At 39.7% G+C, this 20,663-nt stretch overlaps 1 protein-coding gene across 4 annotated transcripts in view; it reads left to right on the top strand.

Moving 5' to 3' along the window:
* The first annotated feature begins 7,076 nt into the window (after positions 1–7,076).
* Positions 7,077–20,663, top strand: part of LOC121319544 (dynamin-1-like protein) — a 28,825-nt gene continuing 15,238 nt past the window's right edge. For 2 of the 4 annotated variants that reach the window (XM_041257096.1, XM_041257094.1), the window contains exons 1-5: positions 7,077–7,285; positions 13,572–13,719; positions 16,858–16,893; positions 18,777–18,823; positions 19,951–20,022. In XM_041257096.1, the coding sequence (XP_041113030.1) occupies positions 7,184–7,285; positions 13,572–13,719; positions 16,858–16,893; positions 18,777–18,823; positions 19,951–20,022 (405 nt within the window). In that variant the 5' untranslated portion in view covers positions 7,077–7,183. The remainder of the gene's footprint in view (positions 7,286–13,571; positions 13,720–16,857; positions 16,894–18,776; positions 18,824–19,950; positions 20,023–20,663) is intronic. The other 2 variants (XM_041257095.1, XM_041257097.1) reach the window with 2 other exon arrangements.

Raw genomic sequence — 20,663 nt, 5'->3', positions numbered from 1 at the left:
GCCACTCAGAGAGAGGGAAAGCCCACATACCCTCTTCCCCACTTCTGTGTCACTGCCATGACTGCCTCTTCTTGCAGCATCGTGCATATGTCAGACTGCCAGTCCAGGTCTCCCCTGTTACAATTAGTATACGGGTGTTTTAAAAAGGTAAAACACCAGGCTACAGACAACAAGTCCTTTAAATGTGTTACTGTTGTTTATAGATAAGAACTAGGGGTTTTAATCTTGGCATTTTCTTTTAATCAATTAATCACCCCATTCGGACGATTAATTAATCGATTAATCACACCCATTTTCTATAATACGCAATTGTAGTGAAAGACAACTAAAAGTAACACTTGGTAGGCGATGGCAGCAGTGGACCCTCGGGAGGAGACGGCAGGTATTCCTCGTCTTCCTCTGATGGTGGGGGCGGAAACAGGTAATCTTCCTCTGCTGGTGGAGGCAGAAACAGCAGGCAATCTTCCTGTCCTCATGCCCATAATGTAGGCAATTTGTACACCACTCCTCTTCGTCCTCCCACTGGGCGATGGACGTGATGGTGTCTGCTGTTCTAGCAGCCAAAACCATTAGGTGCACCCGACACTGTCCCTATTTTACAGGCCTCCCAGAAGCATGGGCCTTCGCAGGGGCAGTCCTCCTGGTCATGCCCGAACTCTCTGCACATAATGCAAAGGGGGGCCCCTTCAGACCTCCACTGCTCCTGTTCTGCCTCCCAGTCCGGGGGTCCTAGTCAGGGTGCAGCATGTCTCTTCTCAGGTTCCTTCCACCGCACCTCCGGTGGCTGCTGCCTTCTTTTGTTTCCCATTTTTCCCTCAAATAAAAAAAAATTCACCTGCAGTATCTGCTCTGGCCTGGGTCCATCAAAGCACTAGATCCCACCCTGCAACGACGTGTGACAGGGTAGCTGGGGGTTGACGTTCCAAGACCAGACAGCTGACAGAAACAACACACAGGCAGATACTCAGGTGAAAGGCATGAACAAAAAAGCTATCTTCATAGAGAGATATTTTAACAAAACAATGCTCACAAAGCAAAATAAAAGGTCTAACTAAAAAAAAGATCTCAAACAAAAAACACAAAACTGACCCAAACAAATACCATGTGCTGGTCTTCCCAGCATGAGTAGCAATTGCTTATTTATCTTTTTACTTTCGGTTTTGATTCTGATTTTGTCCACTCGCTCTCATTCTCTCCCCATGAACACTCACCCTGAACACGAAAGCTGATGAGTTTTTATACATGTGACCATCTCCAGATTAACACTAAATTAATCAGTCTGGAGATGGTCACGTTCTGCACGAGTTTAGTGGATAGGCTTTTAACCCCATCCATGCTGCCACACAATAAACAAAACACTGTCTTTTTCAACACAAAAACCATACATTCTTAAATCATACTAATACATCATGTTTTTAATTAAACACGAAAAAAATCATAATACATTCACCTGTTCTACAATAAACAAAAAATACATTTCATTTTAAATAATAAACACAGTAAATTTAAAATCAGCAGGGCTTTGCTGCCCTGCCCCACTAACTAGGTGCAGGACTTTTCTGCCCTGTCAGAGAAGCATTGCTTACCCAGTTAGAAGAGGGATAAATTGAAATCTGTTTTAGGGATAGCACTGCTGTTAAGTGAGCAAATATGGTTCAGTTCTTGCTGGTGTAGTGTCCATGAATGTCCACATGCAGTTATGTTAACAACTAATAGACCTAAAGGAGAGCACTTAATATTAGCTGCGAGGGTCACATCACTGCCTTGCCAATCCTTCATCTAGCGATTCTTTTCTTCCCGAAAACTGAGCAGATTGTCAGACAATAAACATTGAGTGGAGCCATTGTCTGTTTTGTTCCACAGAGCTCCACATCAACTATGGGTAACCCTCCATGTCTGGACCGTGGTGTGATTTTTGTATTGTGCACAATATCCATCTCTGTTACTGCATTTCTTCTCTGCCACAACCCCAGTGTATGTGACTCGGAGAGGTGTTCAGAAGACATAGCAGCAATTTCTTGCTCAAGGGTTGCAGACTATAACAGGAAGGCTCCTGCCCCTGATGCTAGGCCTTCCCTATGGAGTTTCCCTGGTCGTGAGGGATTGGGTGACCGCTATCACTCTTCCTGGAGGCTTGCAATTCAATTTTGGGCATGAAGACTTGTAGTGTCCAAGCATATGACAGAAGCAGCACTCCACATCAGCATTTGATTGAAGTGGTTTTGGTTTTCCAGGAAAAGTTGCCTTCCATCTGTTTCTTTAATTTGGGGTTGTTTTGCTTTATCGGCATCTGACCCAGCATTACTTGAATCGAGGGTCCCAGCCTTCATGTATATAAGATCCTCCTTGAGGTCCTGCTGAAGTACCTTTCCCTTTTGTACAAGTCGTTCCAATGCAGTCACCTTAGTACGATCTTAAGGTCAGGGTGCAGGCGGCCAATAATATACTGTGTAACTTGAGCTTCATGGCTATTGAGATAAATGAAGCTATAGTTCAGTGGTGGCCAAGCTTCATGACCTGAAGAGCCACACACCAAAATCATAATATGGCCGAGAGCCACAGGGCAAGAAATGGTAACATTGGACCAAAAAGTATTTGGACAGACTTATAATATTTTCTATGAAGCCATAAAACTAAGATCAGCTAAAACTATATGTAAACAATGTTTTGTTAACTGATTATTCCAAACACAATTGTTAATATAACCAACATCAGCACAGCAATGAAAAACTTCACTATGTGAGCAGGTTTTTAATGACAGCTAGTCTGCAGTGCCACCTTTCTTTTCTACCATTTGATACGTATGAGTGCTTTCTTGACAGATAGGGCTTCCGATTTTTGATGTTTTCCAATGACTTTTGAGACAGTTGTTAAAATGCTGCACTTTTCTTTGAATTAATTTTCTTCATTCTGCTTTGAAATCAAAGTGAAAAAGCATTCAAACGATTTAAAGCCTGATAAAGGATTGGATAAAAGTCATCAGAAAACACCAAAAAACAAAAACCCGACATATGAGGGCTATGACAAATGCACTGTGCTTATTTCAAAAGTGATTGGTACAGTTCAAAACATAATTTTCACTGTAGACTAGCAGGTGCACATTCACACTCTCTAACATGCACCTACAAACCACTTTTTTTTAAACAAAAATGTTTACATTGTACTCGCCATACCATTTTGATGGATGCCTAGTGGGTTTCCAACCTAGAGGCGAGCCTCTTGAAGTCAGGTTGGTAAGTTGTCAGGGCAGTATGGAGAAGCTCGCCTCTTGAAGTCAGGTTGGTATGTTTTCAGGGCAGTACAGTGGACCTTGCCTCTTGAAGTCAGGTTGGTATGTTGTCAGGGCAGTACGGAGGAGCTCGCCTCTTGAAGTCAGGTTGGTATGTTGTCAGGGCAGTACGGAGGAGCTCCTCCTGGAATTCCAGTAGTTCCATTTCCACAGCCAATGTATCTGTTACCAGGGGTTTAGGGATCATCATTTACCACATCAACCATGAAGGGATTTACAAGAAAAGCAAAGCGTGGTTTAAACTTGTTCAGATCTTCAAATCTGCCACAAAAATTATCCAGCAGTCCTTGCAATTTGCTGTTGTTTTCCTTGAGTCTCTGCTCTCCTACTTTCGTTTTGGTGAAACTTTCTATATTCTTAAGGCAGACAAAGTGGTTAAAGTCTCTCGATTTAACATCCCTTTGAAGAAGCTTCAGCTTGTTCTGGAAGCTAAAGAGAGTCTGAATAAGGTCAGAAATGAGCTTATCCTGCCCTCTAGTGCCAAGTTCAGACATTGCAGATACTGCATGACATCGGTGAGATACGCAAGGTCTGCAAGCCACTGTGGGTCCTCCAGTTGTGGCTATGACTTTTTTTCTTCAAGGAATGCCTTGATTGGTTCCAGAAGTTCCATAAACTTGCTTAAGACGATGCATGTTGATAACCACCTCACCACACAGAATAGGGAAAGAGCGTCAGGTTTATTTTCAAGACCAAGCTCTTCAATAACATTTTTGAATTGTCGGTGAGTTTTCCCATTTGTGCAGATAAAATTGAAAATTTGCAGGACTGTCTCCAAAGCATTTTCACCCTTGAAATATTTGCCCACGAGATGTTCACGATGATGTAATGAACAGGCAGAAAGTCAGGAAACCTGGGATCACTTTTCATGAGTCTGATGAGACCTATGTGTTTTCCTACCATTGCAGGTGCACCATCAGTAGCAACACTAACAAGTTTGTCCAGGGATAGGGCAGAATTTTACAATGCGCTATCCAGTGCATTCTTAATGTTGGTACCACGGGGTGTTTCTTTTAGAGCTACCAAGTCCAACATTTCTTCTTTTACGTCCATATCAGATGAAACATAGCGAACAAATATTGCTAGCTGAGGTTTGTCTTATATGTTGTAGACTCGTCAAGCGCTAAGCTGAATGCTCGCAAGTTACACAAGTCATTTTTCATACTGGTTGCAACTTCAGCACTGATCAGTGAGATGTGTCTTTCTGTTGTGTGGCGTGAAGATGGAATTTGGATTACTAACTTTTGAAGCTTTTTATTTTGGGATTCAAAATTGCCACCACTTCTGCAATGTTCTTTTAAATAAATTCTCCTTCAGAATAAGGATGTTTGGCACAAGCAACATTCCACGTAATAGCAAAACTCGCTTCAGTTGTTACATCAGCTTCTTTACTAAATGCAGATAGCAGCATTTGCTGGCTGCTGAGACGTGATTTTAAAGAGGTTATCTTTTTCTTCCTCAATTCGGATACAGGAGGATATTCAGATGAAAAACTGCTATGATTACTTTCAAAGTGGCGTTTCAGGTTGCTTCCCTTGAAGTGCACAAGCGTTTTGTTGCAGAGAAGGCACAGAGGTTTACTGCTTTCTTCTGTAAATGCAAATTCTTCTTCGCATTCTGCCTTGAAACCTCATTTTCCATCCTCATATTGTCTTTTCTTAGTTGAGAGTTTACTTAATGCAATTTTCTTGGTGAAACGAACCGAAACAGTAAATATGCAAAGAAAAATTGTCCCTGGTCTTCAAAAACAAGATAAAAATCACAACAAACTTCAATTGAAAGTGAGCGCAATACACAGACGTTGAGTGTCACAAACGTTGAGTGTCACGAACGTTGAGTGTCAAAGATTCTCACGCTTGACGCCACTGGGTCAAACGTACTGGTTAGATGGAAGAGAAGAGGGTGAACAACAGTAAACATGAATGGAAATAAGAAAGCAAGTGAACGTGTTTATTTTACTCCCTTTTTATTTCTCATGTTTATTATTCTTTCTTCTCTTCCTCCAGTTTTATCAAGCCACAATGTGTTACCTAGATTTTCACCGCGAGCTGCACAACAAGTGGAGAAGAGCCGCTTGTGGTTCACAAGCCACAGTTTGGCCACCCCAGCTATAGTTCATGTTTTATCCAAGCAAACGTTTCCAGGGGTTCATCTTGTAACTGGTGGGTCTCAAGTTCTCTCTGCATTTGTTCCTTGCTTAGGAAACCACTATGGTAGGACAGAAATGCTTCATTTAACTGGTCCCATCTAGCAGTTTGATCCATCTCTAGTTTTACTAAGAGTCTAATAAGACACAATTGAGCTTGTTACCAAGACACTGTGGCTAATCAAACTTGTAGTAAAACCTAGAATAGGTGAAATTGATATGTCCTGGTCAGAGCTGGTACTGTGCTGGTTTTAACTGGTCATGCTGGTTCAAGAGTTGGTTATGCTGGTTCAATATTTTTTTAAGTAAAATCTGTTTACTGTAAAATTGTTGTAGATACTCTACGTATACAATATGACTGATGTCTCATCTCATGGAGTTGTATATATCTTTTCAATAAGAAGAGGTATGGAGAGCTGCCATACACCCTACATTTAATCAATCAGTGTCCTGAAAAAGTCACTGCAGTGAAATGCCGTTTTGTCACATTATTTGAATGGGTTGAGGAAGTCACTCTTCTGGAGGTTTTGGGAGTCATGCGCACAGCCGCATTTAACTTATACACTGTGTAACCACAGCAACTATTTTTTAAATATTTTTTTTTAGGTTTAATAGCAAAAAAGTGAGCCATAATATATATATATATATATATATATATATATATATATATATATATATATATATATATATATATATATATATATATATATTATTGTGTGATTGACAGAAAATTCCACTATTCAGTTTCATGGTAAAATCACCCACATTCGGTCAGACTGTGTTCAGCTGTCCCGCTCAATTTAACCATCCTGCTTTCAGTAAACACGTACGTAGACTGCTGAGAGACACACATCAAACAAGGTTTAAATTCCTGAGTTGTTAGTTTTCATTCTGATTATTTATCTGTTCATTTATGGTACAATACATGCTTAATTGTCAGTTATTCAGACATTTTCCGCTACATCTATACGAGTATAATTTATTTTATTGTAACATTCTAAAAGAGAAAGGCGTGTGATTGGTTGAACGCGAGTGACGTCACCAACTTGACGCTAATAAAGTGAAATCTACCAATTCGTCCGTAGCGTCTACGATTTGAAAGCAAGCTTGTGCGTTTGTATGAATCGTATGCCCAGTGTGAACCAACCTTTAAATTTATAGACCGATATAGAGAAAAACTATAATTGGATATGTCAATATCGGATCAACAGAACCTAGAACCAGGTAAACTGTCAGGGAAAACAATAAAATAAAATAAAATAAAATTATTTGAGGTTGGCTGTTCCATTAAAAGTTATCAACTGTTTAAACTGCTTTGCTGCGCATTCATTCCCTATGCCTTTCCATGGAGGATAAACTGATAGAGCAAAAGAAAAGTCTCTACTACTTTCATAAACAACAATAAATACTGTATTTATATCTTATAAAACGTGAAATAAGCCCGGAACATTGACATCGTTTCCTATAAAGGACTACAAACCCCAGTTTTCCCAGCGCCAGGAGACTCGGGGATTCTCGTACGTTTCCGCCGCTGGGATTTGTAGTTTATTTTCCTCGCTTCTGCGCTAATAACTGCGGCTGCAGTTCCTTCTCCGAGAACAACAAGCCCCAGAGTGCAGCGTGGATAAGCGCAGTCGTTTTGAGGGCCGGGTTGGATGGTGGAACTGTGAGAGACATTGGATGACTTTCAGTGCGTCACTACAGTAGGATTGTTCATTTATTTTATAAACTCTCCTTTTCCTCGAAACATGGAGGCTCTTATCCCAGTAATAAACAAACTTCAGGATGTCTTCAACACAGTGGGCTCCGATGTTATCCAGCTGCCGCAGATTGCTGTTGTAGGAACACAGGTAAAAAAAAAAAACAAAAACAAGCACCGCAGAATTCGTGTGGTTGTATATTAGTTTAATATCAGTGGCATGAAATAACCGAGGAATATGATACGGCTAGATGATATAGAAAACAGAAAACAGACGACATTGCAGTAGTATGAGAACTGAAATGTAACAATTAAAAGCTTACTGTGAAGTTTGTATAAATGCATGTACCGTTACTGTGTCAAGATAACGTTTTATTTATAGTGTGCGTGCAAAATTGTTCTGTAGAATATTGATTTCACGAGATATACTCAATGCATGTCACATATTTATTTAATGTACAATATGTTTTACTAATATATATATATATATATATATATATATATATATATATATATATATATATATATATATATACACACACACACACACACACACACACACACACACACACTAGTCACGACTGCTGGGTCGTGCGCAACAGCAGCGCCGCAGTGAATATGGTGACAGGTTAATAAGAAGATAAGACAAGGGCAAGCTGTTGAAAACGACACAGGAACACACACTGATAATGATGCTAAAAATGCAAGTTGTGGTTTCACATTGTATATCAATGCCACTCTGGTCATATGGTGAAGAACTCCTCTGTAAACCGTAAATATGTTCAGTCACCTTGCTTTCGATTGAGCATGTCTTGTCAAAGTGAATTAACCTGTCCGTGTTTCCGTCAATGCAAGTGAAAGAAGTTTATGTTTAGTTTACTGAAATACATTTCCTTAGAGCCTTTTTATTGGAGCTTTACACATGCGTCCTTCTTGATCAGAAAGCCGGTTGTGTTGACAGTCTGGTTTCTTTTATGTTCCCCAGAGGTAGTTTTAGCTGTAGAGGCACAGGCATGTTCCCCTGTGAAAGTGAATGTAACTATGTACCTTTTACCTTGAACCAAATAACTGCATATGCAACCTATTACTTGCAGCATGCAGGGGTTATAAATTATATGTTCTGGATGTTCTATAGATAATTACTTAAACAAAAAAAAATAATGAGAGTTGAGAACTAATATTTTGGTATTATTCCTAAAATCCTTTATGTTATCTGGGAGTACAGCACATGTTTCCAAGCAGGAGATAAGGTCCTGAGATTCTGGTTTATTCATTCACCCGACCAAAGAACTAAACTAATTAGTTTGGGCATCTGCAATGCACCTTCTCAGTGAAATCTCTGCCCTGAGAAACTAGACATGCTGCCACTCTCTCTTCAGCACCTTTCACTTTTAAACTGTCTCTGCAAGCCAAGCAGGTATTGTTTCATTGCAGAGCATCGTGTGAGAAAATGTGTTATTTCATTATGTTGTTTTACTGTACCTGTTGTGATTTGTGTGTGCATATTGTTAGTGTAACCCCCTGCATTGTTTACAAGAAACATGTTCCTTTACTGTATTCCGTGGCGTCCTGTCACAAAGACGGCCGGAGTGGGTGGCATCAGACCAGAGCCAGGAAATAAGCAACAGAGAGGTGGAGTTTGGTGGAGCTGAGCGAATGGTCTCGCTCAGCATTTAATAAGTGAACAGACAGTCGGGAAAGAAAAAGGTTGCAACAAACAAAAACACTTGACACTGCACTTTCGCCAAAATAAATAGACAAACAAAACGGACTACATAGACACACGGTGAGCTTCTATTTTTCTTACAATTATCACAATTACCTCCGTCTTCAATCCCGTTCTCCACTCACCGAACACACAACCCAGAGTGGGTGAAAACATGCAGCTTTTATGCAGCTGTACCGAGACTCGATTGCTAATCAGTCATTCAGTTGGAGTCGCGATACAACTGCATGTGAAGTAATAAAGTGCAATTCCCCGTGCTCACATGTTATTACATTTTACTTGCACGTGAAGTGCTGTGCAATCCTCGTGCCTAAATACAACTATAGATTTTAAACGCTCGTGTTACACAGACCCGTTTATATCCCGTGTACCAATGACTATACACCAACATTAACTCACAACATATAATACACACAGGGGCAGGCACTTTGCCACACGTCGGTATCACAGTATTTATTTGTTGTGTGTGTTTTTTTTTTTTTAAATATTCCTGATATTGTTTTATTCACATATCATAGGTAAGTAAAGTAAGGAATTACTTATTTACTTGTTAGGTAGGTTTTTTAATTATTTTTTCTAACTGTCGGAGTGTATATTAAAAATATAACACTGTGGTACGGGACACAGCAAAAGCAAGATTTCCATTACATGAGAGTAGATGTTGAACTTCATGCTGATTTGAACTCTGCTCTCGCCAAGATAAGCACCAACTAAGATGTAGCTTTGCAGTAAACTAATGTGATCCAGCTGCATCTCCATCCATTTGCGTTGTTTTCCATCTGATGATGTAGATATCCTTCTGTCTGGTGTTGATTGCTGAAGTGTAATGCTGGCTCCAGGGATCAGCTCATTTTGCCTCCCCAGCGCATCAGCACACACAACGGCTGCGATGCTGGCTCTGGGGATCAACCCAGTGCGCTCTCCCCAGTGCATCAGCATGACAACCGTCTGGATTGAGCTAAGTAGGGTAAATCTCTGGGGTCTTCAAGTGGGCACCTTCCATCCTCTGTGTTTCGTTGACTAGCCCACGACACCTCAAGAGGGCTCAATGGTGATTCTGGTGTCTCAGCATCACCCCCCTCCATCCCCCACTCAGCTCAGCCCAGCTTACTTACCTGTACGTCAGCGTTGCTTTCTTTCTATTGTGCTTGAGATCCCCATCCAGAATTTTTCTGTCTCAACCACAGCCAGTTGCTGCTCCTTTCTGCTGCTTCAGATAAGTTCTTCACTGTGTGACGCAACTCTTGGCCACTGAACCTGACATCTCTGAGAAACCGGGTTGTAGAGTGTGCCACAAATCCTCAACAACCCACCTCCACTGGGTAAACTTGGACTCTCCATTGTCACTGTTCCGCTTCAGCAGCTAGTTGAGCATACCAAAGTTTCTTCCTTTCATACGCCTCATCCACAGCATCTTCCCATGGCACTGTTAACTCTACCAGATGAACAAGGCGTGCTGGTCCAGACCACAAGACAGTGCTTGGTCGAAGGTTAATGGTGGCAATCTCAGGTGGAAAAATAAGCCATTGACCAAAATCTGCCAGCATATTCCAGTCTCTAGCAGCTTCCAGTTGTGCTGGGCGAGGCTAGGTTTTAACATTTTTTCTTTGTGGTTGCTCTCCTGGACAGAGGAATATTGTCTTTTGTGTGTAATGCTTTGATGGAACTGGTGGCAACTTATTGGTCAGGTTACGCTTGTCTTCCAATGCTAAGGCCAAACATCGCAGCACCTGGTCATGGTGCCAAGTAAACCGTCCTTGGCTAAGACCCACCTTACATCCTGTAAAAATGTGCCTTAATGTTGCAGGTAATAAACACAAAGGACATGAGGGATCCTCACCCACCCAGAGATTTAGGTTCTGTGGTGATGGGAGAACATCATATGCTGATCTGATGAGGAAACTCATCCTGCTATGTTCCATTGTCCATAGGTCTTGCCAGCCGATCTTGCATTGTTCCACGCTCTCCCATCTCATCCATTCTTCATGCTTGGCCTGGGAAATGGCCTTTTTACACACCTGATCCTTTCCTCCTGCTTTTGCACCTCATTGACTACCAGCTTCCTCTGTTGAGCTGGGGTTGCCTTGTGCCATGTTGGAGGAGCTGAACTGAGACCAAATCCTCCTTTTCCATGCTGAACTTGCCCAATAATATCTCGAAGGGCAGCCTTAGCATCTTCCACAACTTTCTTTGCCGTCCATTTTCTTCCAGTTTTCAACACAGGTGCTGCCTCCCTTATGCATTTGTCACGTGAATCTATTAATGTCATTTCCAGTTGGACTTTGGCGCACTTAAACTCCTCGGTTAGAGCAGAGATTGGTTGCTGCAGTATGCCTTTACTATAAAGTCCCACTTTGCTGAGGCAGCATGGAACTCCCAACCATTTCCTGACGTATGAACTGGTTAAAGCTTCCAGCTTCTCAACTGTTGTCAAGGAAACCTCGTACACAGTCAGTGGCCACAGCAGTCTTGGAGCACCAGAGTTTCAGTTTGCTTGGTAAAGCGCTGCTGTCTATGCTATTCAGCCCTTCCACCTTTGATGTAGAACCTTTTATCTACTACTTTACCTTTAATTATAGAGATGCTCCTTGATTTAGTGGGCTTGAATTGCATTCTTGCCCATTCAATGTTATTGGTTAATTTGCCCAATAACCGATTAGTGCAGGCTACGGTTGTAAGCCTTGTTCACAGGATTTAATGCTATATTGCAGTTAGATATTGAGAATTTAAAACAGAATTACAAATTGTAGCCAAAGGTAAAAAAAAATGTCTAGACACACAAAAACCTCAGAAGAATGTGCCCATGACCAAAGGAAAGAAGGTACTAAATGTGCAAGTACCGTCTGTCGAGTTACTAGAAAAAAGTAACTGAAAATAATAATTTCATACAGTATATACAAAAGCCCCGAAAAAAGATACAAATAAGCACAGACCCTTAGCATTACACTTAATCCTTAACAGTAAATATGAAGCCAAACCACCTGCCGTGTTTATGAAGTCTCCAGATGGTTGTTTGTGTATATAGTTATGTATAAAGTGCTAGCGCTGGTCAAAAAATGTTTTTTGTACATGTTCAGGAACCTCAATTTGCCACAACCCTGGACAATGTTAGGATTATTGCTACAATCATTGGCAAAGTCTGCTGTTTGCAAGTACTGTACTTCCAGCTCCCAGAATTGCCTGTGTTGGCTGTGAAAGGCTAGACGTACATTTTACAGTCAGTAACCCTGTTTCTTAACTGTCTACATACCACTGAAGAAGAGACTTTGAAAGTGGAACTTACAAATCGGAGGAGTCTACAAGGACATGGTACCGATACTGTATGCAAGCTTTCGATGTTTCGTTCCATTTCTGATGGCAAAATGAAATCTTAATTCACACACAACAGCCATCTTGAAGCAAAAACACAAGTGACACAAATGTTGTTGTTGATTTAAACACTTCCGCCTCTGTGGGTCTAATATGCTATGGTTTCATTTTGTAATCTGGTTATTTTACAGTTGATGTTTGGCTGAAATAAAAGTGCATTTTTATATTAGCTAAAAATAAAAAAAAATGTATTCCTGAAAACCGTTGCTACCCCCACACCTCACACACACTTTTAGAAAGGCTCCAGCCGTTGACTGCAGGCATAGTGATTGCATGTCCATGCTTCATTTAGCGTTCCTATGCAGTTTGTAGTGATAACTTACTGGTGGGTGTGGGGTCGCCACAGCCTGAAACATTTCCAAGGGGGGCCCAGCAAGGCAAGTTTGAGAACCCCTGTGCTATGCAATGGTAGTTTTATTTCCATCCCTGCAGGGGTTGTAGTATAAACCCCCTTTAGCATGTTATTCATATTAGCTGATTAATGGCTAAGTAAACAATGAATGGTAGTTATTCTACTTGAAGTGGATCAAAATCACAAATAAAAATCCTGTAGAGGATTATAAAGTTCATATGTCAGGCATGTAAAATATTAACAGTTCCCAAGATATTACACAGATTGCAATAAAAAGAAAATAAAAAATACTCTGTGCAATCTCTATGCTTCCTGCTTTTGATCTATTTACATGACCATATCTGTATGTCTGTAAGATCAATAGTGTTTCTGCTAGACTGGGCAGTATGTGCACAGGTCATCCATTCTATTACATGATTAGGATTGTTTCTTTTACTGGATATTTGCATTCCTTGTGATTCTCCTCTTGCTTTGCGGTGCAGTCTTTGTTCAAGATCATAAGACAGCGGTCAGGTTGCTCTCCTTTTTATTAGCTGATATGCCAAGTCAAGTGAGTGAACAATAGTTACTTTTTCATTTCACTCATACTGTGCAGTAAGTCCAAAGATAACTTCAGCTCTGAAACACACATTTGTGAATATGCTTTATGCGCTGATCTGTCTGTCCATCAGTCTGTCACACTTTACATGGTGAACATGATAACTCTAGATTTTGCACTATACTTTTATCATACATACAATCTGTCCATATAGATTGCATTTGGTTATAATCCAATAAACGAATATTTGTAGCCTTTGAGGCATTGCGATGTTTACGTGATTGAGGGCCCTCTGTACTGTATGTGGTCACTGTTTTTTTAAATTCAATTTGTGTCTGCAATCGGTACACATGCATCTGATAAGATGTGCTGAATTTTGACTATCGGTGGTTTCTTACAGGCTACATGGTTTATTTATGGTCTGATGCACTGTATTATTTCCCTTCCTCTAGAGCAGTGGAAAGAGCTCCGTTTTGGAGAGCTTGGTGGGGAAGGACATGCTTCCCAGAGGCACAGGGGTGGTGACTCGGAGACCGCTCATCCTACAACTGGTGAACCTGTCCCCAGAGGATCGACGCAAAGCTGCAGGAGAAGAAAACGGTACCGGCTACCTGCTGTAGCTTATCTAAAGTGTAACTTGGTACCTGTATACAATAGCGGATTGACATTAACAAATGTATTCTTCTTGGTGTTTACAATTTCAATGTAATGGATATATATCATTTTTTGTTTTAGTACTCGGGAGCTGAAAGCACCCCTTTAGCATCCATTGAGTTCTCAAGCTTTTCGTCTCCCTGAGTTCAGCTGGTACACCAGGGTAGCCACTAAGCTGCCCCCCCTGCAACACTGCATCCTGTGGATTTAATAGCATATTTGTTCAGTATTTCTTACTGATGTACTTCTGAATTTTGAGAAGTCATAAGGGTGGGGTGACTGAAATAGAAAATGAAATGCAAAGTTATTCTAAACAAGATGATCACATTCGTTAAGATAACTGAGACATTTCACAAACGTACCAAGTTGTTTTTCAAGTTTGTCTAGCTTCAAAGCCCAGATAAGAAACATTAGTGGCCCTGTGTGTTGGGGTAATAGCAGAATCTTAAAATCTATTTATGACAGCAGTGGAATCCATCAGGTGATCTCTAGACAGGTGAAACTGGCTGGTACAGGTGAGTTTATATTGGCACACAAGCTGCAGCATTCCAGTTAACTACAAAGGGTGTCAGGAGAGGGAGAGCGAGAGTGAGACAGAGTGAGTTGTACAGAACAACTGAAATCAATAGCAAACATCATACAGAATAATACAATTTGGATGTTGGTGCTTCCTTGTGCTTTGTAATCTAGCTGAAACCAGCATGAGGATGCAGCAGTTTAGTGTATCGACAGCGTTGTATTTGAAATATTTGGATATCCTGATTTAATATTAAAAAATATCTCGGAGATAAACGGGGGAGAGGAGGGGGTAATATTTTGTAATAAAGGTAAAATAATTCTAAACCAATTTTAAAACATTGGTTATTACCACCCCGTTAAAGAGTAAATGTACATGTTACTTGTTTCCAAATGGGCAATTTCACAGCTCTCTGTCTTCTCACTGACGAATCCACTGTTCAGTTGAATTGAAAAGCTAATCAATTAAAAGATCAGAGGATGGTGAGATCATTGAAATATTTTAAGTGTCTGCGTGATTCATACCATTGTCAATGTGAAAGTGTGGACACAGGGCTCACGCCATTGTAGCTGCCACTGTGCTGTCATTCCCCTCATTAGAGAGCCATTTCATTATCAATATAGCACCACTACATTGCTATTAAAGATCATTTGACAAAGAAGGATTGGTTTTGCTGTCTAATGTAATTTGTAGATGTGAAGAGAACATACTAATGTTGCCAAATTTAACAGCTGGCCCCAGCCTTAGTTTATTGTGATCCAAGCTTTATTTGTTTGTTTTGGATGCCAAAGACATGCATTATTTCAGGTATAAATACTTTTGAAGTAACATTTGGTTATTTTCAAGTGTTTGGAAAGAAGGTAACTTCAGGTTTTGTGCTTTGGTTTAATCTGACCATTCCTTTGGGAATGATTGAATTGTATGTTATGAGTGGCTGTCCTGAGATCAGGGAACTGTGGAACCCCAAACCAATGTACATCCTCTCTCCTCCTACATTAATCTGTAAGTGGAAAATCTGTATAAAAAGCACCAGGTTATACCAGATGTTACCCTTAAGCAAAAGACAAATATGTAACTAGAGCCACACAAACTGATTCACTGTGTAACAAAAAATTATTATTTTTTTGTTCCTGGGTAGTAAGTGTTATTTCCTAATTGCTTATGCCTCAAAAGTACAGAAAATGGCTATTGTTCCCCACAAACTTTGCTTTTGTGACCAGGACAGTGATATTTCAAAATATCACTATTTCCAATGGGAAAATGGGAAAATGTGTGTCTTTTCGTTCACAAAGTCAGAAAAAAACAACATATGAATCCAAATTAACATGTATTTATACTAAAGTAATACAAAGATGACTACAAAAGATTTAGAAGTGAGTAGTTTTTCAAGATTTACAATTATACTGTATCCAAAGCTCTTCAATCTACAGTATTTCTGTCTGTGTGTCTTTTAAACAATGTATTTGCATAGACCCTCTGCTGTTCAGGTCAATTGCGCAGATTTCTGTTCCTCAGTTTTCTACCCAATTTGTAATGGCCAGTGTTGCCTCACCGCTGCAACCCACTTACTGATAAGATAGATCAAAAATCAATGGACACTCCAAGTCCTAATGTCCAACCAGTCGCCTCTTTTCAATCTGCCAAACCTGACCAGTGGATGTTGCCAAGCTTCTGAGCCAGAACTGTTTGGGAGCCTGACCAGTACGATTGCAGAAGCCCGATTTAAATTGAACTATCCCCAGTTGATTTTCTTCACTAATTCTACAGAAACAGGTGTCCAATGCAGCACTGAGTCGACCGCCAAGATCGACAACTTGGTGTGAACATGATTCTAACCACACATCTGTTTTTCACATGCTTCTGTCATAGAGCCCTCTCCTTATAAGCTTGCAGCAACTTCACTATCTACTCCACTACAAAAAGCCCAGCTGTGTTCTGGCTAACTATGTCCCTACTGTGATCTGCCTCTTTTTGGTTTTGAAGTCAGTGGTCAGCTGATCTTCCTTTAGTCCACAACACGGCACTGAAACTGCACTCCTGATCCAGTTTCACTATCACTTCTTGTATTTTTGTTTGATCTTTAAGCAGCCTCATAGAGCTTGGTGTCCTTGTCAAATGCTTTCTGACACTGTAGTGGTTTGAGTATCAGCTATCCCAGAAACAATTGCACAGGAAGTAGCAACAGAACACCAGGGCAGAGCTGTAATTGTCTTGTTTTTGTTCTCCTACCTGAACAGGGCATTGCGAGACATTTTAAACCAATCCTGTCCTGAGTATAACGGTCAATATTCTTCTTGGTGCTTTAGGAATTGTCATGGAAATGGAAATGAGTAGTTGGATACAATCCATTACAAAAAAGTCTTCATACACCCAAAAATATTTTCTAGTTCATAGTTTCATTGATATTTTCCTTAGCAGGTATTCCTGCTGGTGTGTTAAATTGCCTAGCAGGAATGCCTGCTACAGTACATCTAATATTAATGCAAAAGTATGGAAATGTTTCTGGGTTCACTTGTGCAGATGATTGTCCATAACCCTTTTTCTGTGCTGTTTCTCTTCAACTGCAGACCCCAACACATGGAAAAATGGACGCCTTTACAAAGGTTTCCTCTTTTACTCTTGTTTTTTGTCCTTGTCTGTGCTGTCCGCATGTCTTTGTTTTCCTGTTGTTAACTGTGTCTCCTCCATGCCTGTGTCACCTTTGTGCTATAGAAAACAAAGGCTTCATGTGTATAGGACTTGTGTGATTAACTCTTCTTAAGTACTGATTAAAATGCCAATGAGTTGAACTTTTCATGTTCTGTTGTGCAAAACCCCACTTTACCATCTCCGTCACACAGGTAAAGTAATCTGTTTGTCAGATTCATTGTGGACCTGGTCAGACTCTGCATACTGGAATTAAAGGGAAATAAGAGCCATGATCATATCATGTTATAACTGGTTAGATCAAACAAGGCTATCTGATTTAATTTGAGCACAAACACAGAGATGGAGAACATCAGATGAAATTAGGTTGTGTTTTATCCCTTTTAACCCTTTGCAGTCCATTTATTCAACTCTCATCAGGTCCAGTTTATTTTCACACGCGTTGTTTATTTTACACACGCTGTTTAAAATATTTTTTTCAGAGAAAAACAGGTTCAAAAGGCATTGAATTGCAAAAAAACGCTCAGTACTGTATCTACAGCCAAGCCCCACTCCTTGTTCGCTGTATTTAACATACCTCTTTAGACATGCATACTGAGAAATCCTCTCCTGATCACTTGTTTTATCACCAAACTCCTCAATAATGCGATCCAAGTCATTATTTTATTACTATAACATCTCAAAAAGCTCTGCAAATATCCATGATATTCTTTGAGCGCTGGATGCAGAAGCAGCTACCTCCTTTGTTATGTCCGTGTTATCTCTGTAACGCATGGAGCTATGAGATACGCCCTTTTTTTTTTTTTTTTTTTTTTTTTTTTTTTTTGAAAGGTTTTCTCTGCTTTTTCCGGAGAAAAAACAACTAGAGACCTGTGCTTTACGTCTTTTTGATGATTTCGGATGGTCCCACATTGGACTGAAAGGGGTTAATAAATTTGAGTCCTTGATGTATATCGCCCGCTGTGCCGCACCATGTGGTTCAATCAGAAAGAATGTTCCTGTAAGTACAAACATAGTCCAGAATTTAATACAAAAATAACAGTACATTCAGCAACACTTTCAGGATACTAATAATTGATATTTCAGCATAAGTGGGACAGAATTCTGCAGAGACGGTTCTTTCCAGTGCTATTTATGTCGTTTAATTGGGACTTCACTTCGTTTAATTGGGATAGAGCATTTTCAAATGATGAACGGAGATCGCTTTTCAGAGCAAGACAGGTTTGCATAGCACAGTGCAGTGATGAAGTGATTACAATGTGACTTGCGTAAATCAGGCTCTTGAAGGAGTCGGAGACTCCTACGGTTTCTTAGGCTGCTGTGGCAAAGAAAGTTGTAGTATCAGCATCACAGGTGCCTCGCCTTGTGCTAAGATGTGGTTTCTTTCTTTTTCAGCGATTTTTAATTTTGTTTAGGAATTTATAAAATGGACTTGTATTTCAAATGATGCATTTAACGTATTCACAATGTGACGTGATTTTATTATTTTTCTCTTCATTTAGAAATTAAATAAAACAGTAAAAATACTTCTCATGTGCATGCTGTGAATTCTGAATACAAGTGTGACTAAGGTCCTGTCAGATGCCTCTCATTTAATTGGGACAGCTGCTTATTTGGGATACTTTTATGTCTCCCAATGCATCCCTATAAAGCGACGTCGACCTGTATTTTAAAGAAGATGAGAAATAGTAAAATAATGAATTGCTTTATCCACATAAGCAGGCAGATAGATCAACCCTGTTTCCTGTGTTTCAGATTTTTAACAGTACGCCTGCCTGGTTCAACTAGAGTATATATTTTATTTAAATTTCCTTTTGCAATGTTTTTTTTTTTTTTCCAGGTGTTGAATCTGAAGAATGGGGCAAGTTTCTGCACACAAAAAACAAGGTAATCCTCTGTTCCAGTGCTACTGCTCAGTGTGGGGTGAGCCTGAATCAGAATAAATATTTGCAGAGTTTACTTTTTCCAGTGTGTTTTCAACCTGATACAAACGTCTTGTCTCGCAGACTCACATTAACGCTAATCTTGGACTAATTTACAAAAGCGAGGAAGGCCAAGGTAATTGATAATTAGGTTTTGTGAAACAGAGTGACAGTTGTCCATTCATTTGCATGCAGCTGATTTATGTGATTAAAATATATAATCTGTATCCGGTGTGCAACGTGCAAGGCTGAGCAGCTGTTGGTTACATCCCTTGTATACATCTTATATCGCTTGTACACTGACGTACTGTAGAAAGGTACTGCACTGAATTCTACAAATGTGGATTGGAGTTGAAGCGCTTAGTGGAAAACTGTTGTCCCTGAGGGGATGATCTGACGGGATGATATTGCCGCAAGTCAAATGCTATGTTTTATTAAACCTTATTTACTTTAGTTTTCCTGATGTCAGTTGTAGCCCCACCCCTTGTTCGCTGTATTTTTCACATACCTCTTTATAGACGTGCATATTGATAAATCCTCTCCTGATCACTCATTTTATCACCAAACTCAATAATGCGATCCAAGTCATTATTTTATTACTATAACATCTCATAAAGCTCTGCAAATGTTCGTATTATTCTTTGAGTGCTGGATGCGGAAGCAGCTACCTCCTTTGTTTGTGTCGGTGTTTTCTCTGCGGTGCAGGGGCTATTTGTATTGCTCAGATACGCCCCCCCTTTTTTTTTGGCTTCATTCAGCCCCTATCGGTCTCACTCGGCCATTGAAAGGTTTTCTCTGCTTTTTCTGGAGAAAAAACAACTGGAGACCTGTGCGTGACATCTTTTTGATGATATCGGACTAGAAAGGGAAAATTGTAATGTCAGACCTGGTCCAACATAGGACCGCAAAGAGTTAAAGGATTGTATTTTGATTGCCCCCCATTTGAAAAGAGTAGCTAGTATTTCCAGGACAACCATGAAACCTGTTTGTGAAAATGTATAGATTAGTAAACTAAACATAGTAAAGCAAAGGTTCAAACTATAACACATATCGATAAATTACTTCATAGTTTACTGTGTTGTGTTGTTTCAGATCTACACAGATTTTGATGAAATCAGACAAGAGATAGAAAATGAAACAGAAAGGATTACTGGAAACAACAAGGTAAACCAGTTAACTTTCTACGCTCACCCATTGGCCCGTAACCGCACGCGACGTAAGTTGCACACGTTTACATCTTGTGATGGTGTTTTTTTTTTAATAAAGGAAACCATTTATTGTTTTGATGATTTTGTTATATGCTGGCTTATAGTGTTAAGCCTTCCCATGAAACGAAAAAAAAAAAAGATTTTCTAAAAAGTATCAAGAATGTGGTGGTGTACTGATGACACAACTATGGAGCAAAAATTCACAAAGTATTTTACTACAATGTGTCATTAATACCCTTTTTATGAAAACTGAAAATTCCCTTTAATATTAGAATGCAAAAAATAATTAAGCTATTTTAGTTTCTTCAGTTTAATTACTGTTTTTTTTTTTTTGGTTTGTTTGTTTTTTCTTCACATGTTGTAACCTTGTTGCATTGCTTCTCAAATAATGTATGGCTAAATTGATTTCCACAAGTGTTAAATACACAAATCCAAATGATACTATGTTTAGGAGCCAAATGTGCCTGTAATTATTTAATTTATTAAATATTTTCAGGTTTTGGCTGTAAAGTTGAACACATTATTAAAACATAGACTAACTTTTGTGAATGCAGTTCCGAGTTGTGTTTATTATGTTTATCTAGTAAGATTGCATGA

Source organism: Polyodon spathula, chromosome 8, assembly GCF_017654505.1.
Source record: "Polyodon spathula isolate WHYD16114869_AA chromosome 8, ASM1765450v1, whole genome shotgun sequence".
In the NCBI taxonomy this organism is placed as follows: domain Eukaryota; kingdom Metazoa; phylum Chordata; class Actinopteri; order Acipenseriformes; family Polyodontidae; genus Polyodon; species Polyodon spathula.
The sequence above is the reverse complement of the archived record's forward strand: the minus strand, read 5'-3'. Positions and strand labels throughout refer to the sequence as shown.